The following is an 11,830-nucleotide window of genomic DNA, read 5'->3' on the forward strand; positions in this document are numbered from 1 at the left end:
TATAACATTAAGGTTGAGTATCTCAAGCTCAAGCTTTAGTCTAGGTATACACATTTTAATATTTTAGCGGGGGACGGTAATGCTGCACTTGTATCAGATTATTTACTTATTTTTATTTTACTGTAGTATAACAATTTTATTATCCATCCAATTTAAAAACAATACTTATTTCCTTATTTGCTCGATGATTGGAAATCAGAGTTTACGAACGCAAATAAATGTCAATTTATAGTCAGCTGATTTTGTCAAATGATTGTCAGTTTGACTTTTCCATGACGAAACTTATAGGAAATTGTTACGAAACAAATACCTAGTTAAAATATTTTTTCTTTAATATATAACAAGAGTTGCACGCGGCACACCATGCGGACGACATATCTTAAAATCTGGAAGGCCGTACCTTGTCCTGAGGTGTGAAATCTACATACAGGTAATCGATAACATTCATCGCATGATAACAACTTGTTTATCAAAAAATATCGTATTTGAGCATTGTTGTGTTCCGTGTTTATTAACGTCATAAGTAGTGCTACTATTTATAATCGTGAAGTGATACAAAATATAGGCCTATTACGACATTACCGATAGTGATTCAAGATCATGTGTAATTTTCAAAGGGTTAGTAAAATATTCACGCAATGTGCGAACAATTGTTATTATTGCAGTTATATATTTAAAATAGGATTATAATTTAATTTCTTCTATATAAATAATGATGATGTAAGTGTCTTTTTATTTTTACTGGGGAAAATAGCTTATGTTTTTGAAATATAAATTTTAAGTGACACATACAATAATATAAGCATGACGCTGCATGAACTTTATTAAATTATGTCAATCAGTTAAGAAGAAAAAGAAATATCTTTTCATATCTTTTTTATAAATTATTAACAATTTATATAAATAAATTGCATATGGGCTAATTAGTCTCAGTATTTTGTTATTAAATTTCTACAATTATGATGACTTACCAATTCCTATCGAATTTTCCATTAGTGTAGTTAGAAAATTATGTCGATGATGACTTTGCATACCAAAATTGTGAGCAAAAATAAAAACCACCATAAAATTGTTGAAATAAATAGAAGAGCAAGCATGTATTGCTAGATAACATTACACCAACTTAATCATACAACATAGCTGAATTTGTATTATAATTGTTGAAGTAACTAACAAGGAAATGAAATATTAAGTGGTCATCAAAAATTGCTAACAGGAGAATGGAGTACTCTAAACAAACTAGTACTAGAAACATTGCTTTGTGCCGGTCTGTTGTGGGTTACTTATAATTTGATTAGCAGTTATAACTGACATATAATCCTAATAATTAAATATTTGAATAATTTTTACTTTTAAAATTATTCTAAAATAAATATTGGATAAAAAAGAATATGAAGAATATAATATATTAATTAAATATTATTTAAAATTAGTGAATGTAGCTAACAAAATAACCAATATGAACCTAAATAAAGTACAAAAAGTTACTCTAAAATTCTAATGTGTTTGTGTGCATCAAAGTGGATAAAACAAATACAAAAACATAAATATACTTCATAGCACAATGGATTTCCTTGTGGGTGGCCTAGCGGGTGTGGGAGCTGGGTTCTTCAGCAACCCTTTCGATGTTGTGAAGACCCGAATGCAGTTGCAAGGGGAGCTCAGGGCGAGAGGGCAGCATGCGGTGCATTACAAGAACATCCCCCATGCTATGTTCACTATAGTGAAGCATGATGGAGTCTCTGCGCTGCAGAAGGGTCTGGTGCCGGCATTGTGGTTCCAGTTGGTGGTAAACGGGGTAAGGTAGGTTTTTATTATATTTTGTACCGTTACCTTACCTTAAAGGTAGTCTGCTTTTAACCCTGAATATTATATGTTTTGGTAGATTGTAGTTCGGTAGTTAGTGTTGAATAATTATATTAATATATATTCTACTGGTTACACTGTTTCCATTCCAGTATTGCTAGGTATAGGGCTGCAAACCATTTACACGGATTTTGTGACAAAAAATTGAATGCCTGTCATTAATAATGAGTTTATCTAATTTTTGCCAATCATAAATTGAAAAATGACATTGGTTGGCAAAACATTGCATAGATTAATTATTAATAATGGACATAAATCACCAAATTCAAATATATTTGATAGTTTTTAGTGATCATTTGCTAAGCGAATGATAAATTTAAAACAGCATTGTTACTATTTAATAGGAACTTAGCTAATGCTGTTTAAACTCAAACCGTGCCAAATATAATCTCATATTATTATAAAGTAATGCCGGTATAAACTAGTATTGCTATTCTTAGTGTGGGTTGAGTTCTTGAGATTTTTGTTCATTGCCAATATTTTCTACAAGTTGATTATAATTTTTACTTTATTTCTGTTATTTTGTTTTTATATTGACAATGATGTTAATGGCTTTCTTTTGATTAATTCGCCGAGTATTCAATATAGTAAACCTGACTGCATTCCCTTGCTTGTTTGCAAATAGCATGGAAGAATATATTAATGCTATGTGTTAGGACAACACATTATAACTAATAGTGATAACTATTAAGAAATATAATAAATTATGTATTACAAGGAAGCAAATCAAGTCATACTCATTCAGAAGCAGAATAAAGATGTTTATACATTTAATGAATTTAATTTTACAACAAATATGTTTTTACTTAAAAATATATCCCTCCATTAATCAACTGGACCCCTATTTCAGATTAGGAATATACCAGCAAGCAGACAACTATGGATTACTGCGAGATGAGAAAAATAACACTAAATTCATAAATAGCCTGTTCTTTGGTTCGATTTCGGGAATGGCTGGAGCATTCTTCGGGAGTCCATTACAGTTGGTGAAGACACAGCTGATGTCGTACTCCTCGAGGCAGATAGCTGTTGGAACTCAACACGCTCATAGTGGGATGACGTTTGCGATCTCGAAAATCTATAAGAAGAATGGGCTGAGTGGCCTGTGGAGAGGTGCTCATGGAATGATGATTAGGAACTCGATTGGTTCGGCATCGCAAATCGCGTCTTATGCTATGTAAGTATTTTAAAATATCTATGACTAGCAATGCTTCTCTCAACGGGAAGGCATGTCAAGCTGCAGACTTACAAAGGGCGATGGGCTGATAAATAATGTATTAGTATTATTTAAATGAACAAAAATACTATCCACTTAATGTTAGTGGCACTGCAGTCCTTACACGCATGTAATTATTTACACATACGCTTTATTTATATACCGCTATAGACAATATACCTATTACAATATTTCCAAGTGAAATACGCCTATTTGATAAAATTATATAACTCATTGTATGCATTCATATTTAATTTGTACTTAAGATAGAGTAGTTAAACCTATAATTTATAGCCAGGCTTACAATTAAACTCAAGTTTACATATCACTATGTAAGTAAACCTACTTGGTCTTTATCAATATACATTATGTATTAGTCTAACAAGTGTCCTTGCTAATTAAAGTTTCACGTGAAAACAGAAATCTAAACTCATCGTTTAGATATCTTTCTGGCCGGGGATTGAACCCAGAACCCATTGTGTGTTAAACCGGTACACTGACCGCTGTGCCACGCGGGTTGTATCCCAAATTAATTTTTGACTTTTGTCTTTATATTCCAGATGTAAAGAATGGATGGACGACAACGATCTATTCCAGCAGTCGAAGTACCTGTCAGCGTTCGTAGCGAGCAACATCGGCGCGATCGTCAAAACCTTCGCCCTAACACCCATGGACGTTATTATGACACGCCTATATAATCAAGGTGACATGAATAATTCTATTTTTTAATTAATTGATGACACTTGGCCACTGCTGTCCATGGATATCTGTGATGAACACCAAATAAAACAAAAGTCCTAGTTGGGGTTGGTCCCAGATATGCTTGGAGGCTAAGTTGAATATCCCTAAGACTAAGTTGGAAAGTCTTTACGTTTCTTGAATTACTTAAATATTAATCATTACATCAATATTGCAAAGAAAATATTATCCATACAATGTAAATGATTTGTTTTATCGTTCATATTACTCCATTAAAAAAATAATTTTAAATTGTGATCTGAGAGATATCTGCTATATTTATATATTTTGGCTTCAAAATCGCTTAAAAGTAAACTGTAAACGGGATCATTACTATTTTGCTTATATTTGAAATAGGCTTGGCCATAATTTTACTTAAATGTACACACATTTATGAGCACTTATATACAAAATTAATTTTAAATATTTTTTTACATTTTTACAGCGGTAGACGCGAATGGTTACGGCGTGCTGTACTCCGGCATAGTGGACTGCGCGAAGAAGATCACTAAAACCGAAGGTTTATTAGCCTTTTACAAAGGCATGGGCCCTTCGTACTTACGGCAAGCGCCCCACACTGTACTGCTCCTGGTTTTCTGGGATATGTTGAAAGATCTGCAGAAAAACGTCGAGTTAAAAGCATAAAGTTGAAATAACGGTAGTAAAGGGTGGAATTCTTTTTTACCGTTCACAGTTCAAAGAATACTTTTATCGTACACCAAGCTGTGTACATGAATATATATAATACCGCAATGAGATTGCATCAAAAGTCTTTTAGTATATTTGAAACGAGTTCGTAAAATAAGACAGTACGTAAGAATGGTAATTGTTATTTATTTATTTTCTCTACAACATACGGTTTACATACAAAACGGTTCCTTATATAATAGTTTGTTATCTTAGTATATAATACTTAATCAAAGATGCTAGACCGGTGACCTAATTGTATTTACCAGTGTTCCATCCAAGCTTCCATCCCATAGAACAAAAATATAACAATTTATTATTTTATTCAATGAAATATTTTCCATTTTGAAAAAAAATACAAAACTATTTCAAATGTGTTGCCACAATTCATACAGTTTCAAATACCCATCGGTAATGATGCTTTAGTCTGCCTGCTTCCTATGCCGTATTCTGTAGAATCAAACGATCTAAAATAGCTTTATTTTAGCTTTCTAAAAATAAGAGATGAGTTCCTTAATAGGTCATATTTATTGCTTTAAAATTATTGTTGTGTGTGTGCTAGATATTGCTGTGAAATTGGCCTTAGATAAAATTTATAACTTCAAATATTTGTATGTTTGTTCATCGAACACACTTATCGTCAATTCTGCGACCTTTGGTATCATTATGATAATAAGCGTATTTTTATAGTTGCGTGTTATGTAAGACAGAGGATATACGAAAAAAGGTCAGTAATAAATTATAACAAATATTTACATGTATAACTTTTTTACACTCAGTACCAAGTATGACGTCACATTTCACATATTTTAATCGTATGAGTTATATTTATGTTGTATGTATTCACTTATAATTATTATTTACCATTGAAAAATGATATATTTTATTTATTCGTAAAACTAATGTCTGTTGACTAAAATCCTGATTAGTATTAGTCGACATTTTGTGAACCTGTCTATCTGTCTGTCTATATTAGATAATGTATTACAGTCCGGTGCTGTAAGTCCAATAAATAATAATATTTGCAACTTTAAGAACGAATTGTTAATTTATCATTTAATGAATCTGATCGAATCTCGCTAAACTAAAATTAAAAACATCGAAAATAAACTTGACGAATAAATGTACTTTTATATTGTTATTGTTATATATGTTTATATACATTTATTTAAAACTCTATAAGTATTGTTACACATAATATATAGGTAATGTTAAAATACGTATGGAGACGACCCTTATTATGAATTCTTGTACCTGATCCCACCCACCACCATGTATAATAGATATGTATATATAATTCAGTATTATTTCCAATATCCTATATTTTAAGCTGTAAAGTACCATTTTATTTAATAATTTTATAACCATAAGACCAACAGTATAAGTTCAGTATTGTCTCTATGTGTAATATTTGTAAAGGTAAATCCATATAACTTGTTTTAATGAAGGTTGTAATCCAAAATTGCGATATTTTTTTTACCTCTTACTCGTTCTCTATAATGTGTAACGAGAAACGAATACTAACGCCGCCATTTTGGATTACGATATCGAAATAAGTTCTACATATTGTGTATATCGTCGTTTTATCCCCATTATGACCAACTTTATCCAAAAATACTTATGTATACTTCATGTATATGTTTAAGACTATATTTCATAAGCATTTACCAAAGATAAATCGCTATCGAAAGTGATATGATACTATGATTTAACTCAATATTGTAACCAAAAAATATGTGCATACTTTGTTAATATTTAAGACGTAATAAAAAAGTCCACCGATCAGTATTGGAGCGGCGGTGGAGTATGCTCCAGACTCACTAATAAAATCATGCAATCTATAAGGGTGGTAGACCGCTTCCTTCGAAGCGCTACCTGAATAACTATATAAAGATATAAAGAATAAGAATATAAAGCAAACTATTCTTGATATGATCCATAATGCCTCGGGATGTATTAGATATACTCCAACGCACCTCAAATAAACCAATTCTATGTGGGTATCAAGTAGAATTTGGAATAATATGGGAAAAATATGGGTCATATACTTTTTAATGAAAATGATTCTGAATGAAATGTTGAAAATTTGTTCAGAATTTGGAAGCAATCTTCTATTCGCTAAACATTAACAGTCGTAGATTATAACTATGAATATATAGTACAAATATTTTTGTTATTTGTTTTAAATTATTTGTTATTGTTGACGTAATGTGAATTTTAATAAATTGAAATTGAAAGAAATGTCTTTTATTTATTCAACAACAAAACTCATGAATTTATGATATGTAGTAATAATAGATGAACTATTTACGTTATTTATATTGTTCCACTTTGTAAAAACTTGCGAATTCTTGTGCTCTACTGAATAGACTATTAAATTATATAAAACATATTTTAAAATAAAATTTAATTTAATTAATACTTCAATAATAAAGTTACCTGTACAACTTTCACTAAATCATATAAAGAACAGTGCATGTATTTCCATACAATATTTATTTAAAAGTTTCAATTTAAACTTTATATATAAATTATTTAATTCATTCGCAGAGCTGATGCTCTGTCGGCGCCGACAAAGATGGCCGCTCACCAAGATGGCGTCGTCCGTGACGTCACAGACATGGCGATGGGGGGAGTTTCGGCGATGTTTGCCACGCTCTTCACAAACCCCATAGAGGTGGTCAAAACACGTCTCCAACTACAAGGCGAGCTGGCTGCTAAGGGCAAGCATGCTGTACATTACAAAAATGTCCCGCACGGGCTATACGTCATCGCGAGGACTGAGGGGCTGGTCGCCTTGCAGAGTGGACTACCCGCGATGGTCGGGTTTCAGTTCTGTTTAAACACTTTTAGGTAAGTGTTAAACAAATACAATTTATACTTGAAACATTGAGTCTTATGATTAGGTTTATTAAAACTTACTACATGTAATTGGGATGTTAAAGAAAAAACGTGCAAGCCTTTATGACCATAGAAAAACTGACATACGCTGCAAGCTTATGCCTCATTCTACGTACAGGTCTACCCACATTCAGAAAAGCCTACTTAAACCACAGTAAAAGAAATACAACAAATGGAACCAATATGATTGATTGAATTGAATGAAATTGATGTATGATCGAAATTACAGGTTAGGAGTATACCGTATCGCTGAACGCCGCGGCTACATCACCAATCCCGATGGACACACGTCAGTTGTCTGCGGCGCCGCAGCGGCGGGGCTGGGTGGGGCGCTTGGCTCCATCGCCGGCACGCCCTTCTTCCTGGTGAAGACCAGGCTCCAGGCGCAAGCGGCCCAGGCGATAGCGGTCGGACACCAGCATAAACACAGCGGGACCTTCGCCGCTCTGGGTGATATCTACCGCAAAGAAGGAGTTAAAGGTAGGCTGAATGCACTTTATCGATCATCTTTGGCAGCTTGTTCTCTTTATTCTGAACTCTGAAGTAAATTCAATTGTTCCTTCTTTTGACTGCGTCTGTAAATTAATACCGGTTATACTATTCAGCACCTACTATTTAGAATTGTACAGCCTCTAGGCTTATCAATTGTCGGTCACGAATTGGCTACTTGACACTTTTTGGGAAAGTGTTTTAATGAATTAGTATACGTATTATATATGCCTTTCATTGATCACTTTTTCGAAAAAAGGGCTATTCATTAATAAAAATCGAACTTTCTTTACGGTGAACGGAACGTCGCGTTAAATCAGGCGGTCAAGTGTCATTTTGTGGCGGAACGTCATTACACTGTAAACAAACAATGAAACAACGCTTAGAAGAAAATTGAAAGTTATTTAGCTATTATAACTAAAATTTAAATAAATGACAAGTTATAAGACGTGTGCAGTGACGATGTGTACAAGTACGATCGCTAAATATCCTAACAAATTTGCTTATACAAGTTCCTAAACCCAAATCTCATAAACGTTAAAGAACTTGCAGATTCTTATATGTTTAAATCCTCTGTTTGCAAGCAAATACATTTTATACTATCTATGTAAGAGAAGTATTATTGAAAAAAAGGAATAAATTTAGTAACTCTCGAGTGATTCGTCAATTCCAAATCATTGGAACGCGACGTAATCAAAACAAAACAGCAAGTGGAAGTATTCATATATTTAATATATTATATAGATGTCTATGATAAGAATAGAATTATAAGACGTCTATGAGAATTCTATTTTAAGGGTCCATTCTGTAATTAATAGGACACAATTAAAATATTTCATGACTGTTATTATTGATGGTGCATGTGCACTGATTAAGTTACAGGACTGTATAATTAAAAATACATGATTTGCTAATATTAGTATTTTATTAACCGATTTCTTTGTTTATTTGGTTTATATGGTTCTATTAGTGAGTACACACAGTAGAACTTTTGTATATATTTATCATATGTTACAGTTACAATAATTATTACAGATCACCTAAGCTAAATTTTTGTGCTGCTTGCGTGTCTGCTTTTCTTCATTACTAAAATTATTTTCCGTAACAAATGGATATATATTTTTATCACTGTCATTTTCAGAATTAGATTGCAATGCAATAATAGGAACTGTATGGTCACTTTTCTTCCTTCATCTTGTTGGGTAGGTTACGCAAGTAAAGAAGTACTATTTCCCGTGTACTTTACTTTATGTATTTCAGACTGGTGCCCACTTTCGAAACTTTTGGCTCCTCACTTCTTCTAGGCAGGACAGTCATCACATTTTCATTTTCATTGATGTACCTTGTGTTCAGGACAACTTTTACTTTTCATGAAACACAAACTTGCCTTCCTCTTAAACTGCACATACTCTATAACGTCGTCACTATACGATTGTCGGGAAGATCTGTAAATATAAATATAACCAATTAATAACCTTAAAACAGTTCACATAAGAATATAAGTATATTTAAAAAAATCTTAATAATCACTTGAAGACAACCTTTCTTCTGTCTGAAGTCAGTTAAAAAATGTTTTAATTGTCCGATATGATTAAATGTAAATATAAAGAATGTTTTACTTACGTTGTTTATTTGATATTTCCATAGGTTATCTCACGGAAGATTTTGTATCCATTTTGATTTATTGCACTGCATATATGGATCTTCTTTAAGCAGGTTCACGCTATCAGCTTTTATATAGTATGGCTTCATTTCGGTTCACAACATAAATTCAACCAACTCTAACAGCAAATGATTTAATTATTATTTGTCTTGTTTGGTTTCGATGCAGTGACGTCACATGACATTTGAGGCAGCACTGTCGCCGTTTTGGGATTTAAAATCCACAGATAAAAAATCGAAAATTTATTTTTAAAAATTAAAATACTTAGAACGTATTAAAAAATAAACGAAATACTGCATAATTTATGTTTACTTATAAGCTATCATATCCAACATATTTCATATTTTATTGTTATAACTGTCAAGTACCCAATTGTTGTCGTTAAAAGTTTGTCGATACATCGCTAGTCTTTGCTATTCCTTCAATAAGTTCTCCAGCATTATTAAGAATACTTTTTAAGTCTTTCTTTTAAATAAAATTCAGACACTAACTTCCTGCTGTACTCTAGGTCTGTTCCGTGGCGTGGGTCCCCAAATCCCTCGAGGGTCTGTGGGCAGCAGCTCGCAGATGGTGAGTTTCGCGTACGCCAAGGAGTGGCTGCGTGACCACGACGTGTGTCGCTCGCCTCTGCTGCTGTCCTTCATGGGCGCCAACCTGGGCGGGCTGGTCATGACCCTCTGCCTCAATCCTTTCGATGTTATCGCCACACGACTGTCGAATCAACGTAAGTGGGGACCAAACTAACAGTGTGTTGATATTTTATTAAATTATTGCAACCAAATATGAACAATACTAGATGAGCTCTACGTAAAGCTTATTCTGCAATTCGTGCAGGGGAAGGGACAATCTGCGGCATACATTTTGTCCTTCAAAATTAATAACTTATAATCGGAATTATATGGCGTTACAAAAGGGATTAAAACGTACAGGACCAACCAGACAGGCAAAAATACATGATTTTAAGCTAAAATTAACGTAACGGGTACTCACGACAGTTGCATGGATCGTGGTCACGGCGGAACTGTGGTGGCGGGGAGAAACTAGTTGACAAGTACTAGTGGTAGATTAATCTATCTATCCTGCGTCTAGTTCATTTTTCTTTTCTAGGCAAAATATGCCAGAGAACCAATTATTCAAATAATAACGAAAACGGCACGACACGTAAACCGTAAAAAATATTGCGTTTCAATAACTTCTTATTTAACTTCTAACTTATCTAAACCTTTTTCCAGCTGTGGACTCACAAAACCGTGGCAAGCTGTACTCTGGCATGGTGGACTGTTTCATCAAAATGCTAAGGTCGGAAGGTGCAAGGGCCTTCTATAAAGGAGTGGGAGCCAATTACCTCAGATTAGGACCTCATACAGTACTCTTGCTGGTATGCTGGGATCAGCTGAAAATACTCGAAGAGTATGTAAGGAGCTGACAGTAATAATTTATTAGCTCAATAAAAATGAGTTGTAAGCTTTAAATGTCTTCCAAAGCCATGTAATGTCGAATGTTATGGCAATATAAATAATTAAGAGTATAATATAAGAGTATATATTATGTAATAAACAGTAATACAAAGTCTTCTTACTCTGTGGTCTATTCCAGAGTTGAGCTTTCTAACTTCAAAATAAGTATGACGATCTGTATGTCTATAAATTGAGCATTTAAATATATATATACCAGTGGTGCCCGCGGCTTCGCCCGCATTTTAAAGAAATAATATGATATACATAAAACGGAAAATTTCTATCTGCATTGGAATGACAGTAGTGCCATCTGTCGAAAATTGGTCTTACCAACTCCCAAACCCTCGTGGGCTCTTGAACAACAATTTTGCTAAAGATCATCACTTGATCAAATGCATAGTTTCCGATTCTATAACTACTTACGAATTAAAAATTAATTAAAAAAACCTTTTCCCACGGACTAAATTGTGAATCTAAAACATTCTCAAGTCCTCTTTAGCACACACAACAAATTTCATCAAAATCAGATCAGTCGTTTAGGAGTAGTTCAGTGACATACACACGAACATATATAAGAAATATATATATATATATATATATATATATATATATATATATATATATAAGATTGTTGTTATATTATTTTTAAATACGGTTATACTACGATATGTAGTATTATATTTGTGATACGATGGTATTCCTTTCATTATCTAATATTTTAAGTGAAAAAAATTATGTAACTATAATTATTGATGCAATGAAAATAAAACAACAATTTATTTTAAAAATGCTTTATTTTTATTTCATTTTAAA

The 11,830-nt window shown here is 32.8% G+C and overlaps 1 protein-coding gene across 1 annotated transcript; it reads left to right on the forward strand.

Annotated features, from left to right (window-relative positions):
- The first annotated feature begins 265 nt into the window (after nt 1-265).
- LOC140753143 (uncharacterized) lies at nt 266-11,606 on the forward strand. The gene is made up of 9 exons (XM_073087560.1): nt 266-430; nt 1,561-1,803; nt 2,717-3,043; nt 3,643-3,785; nt 4,266-4,425; nt 7,058-7,360; nt 7,638-7,888; nt 10,069-10,284; nt 10,793-11,606. Exons 2-9 carry the CDS (start codon nt 1,565-1,567, stop codon nt 10,984-10,986), a joined length of 1,833 nt encoding a protein of 610 aa, XP_072943661.1. The 5' UTR covers nt 266-430; nt 1,561-1,564; the 3' UTR covers nt 10,987-11,606.
- Nucleotides 11,607-11,830: the final 224 nt, after the last annotated feature.

The sequence above is a fragment of the Epargyreus clarus genome, unplaced genomic scaffold (genome assembly GCF_041222505.1).
Source record: "Epargyreus clarus isolate Ecla_fem2 unplaced genomic scaffold, WU_Ecla_fem_2.2 ptg000026l, whole genome shotgun sequence".
Lineage (NCBI taxonomy): Eukaryota > Metazoa > Arthropoda > Insecta > Lepidoptera > Hesperiidae > Epargyreus > Epargyreus clarus.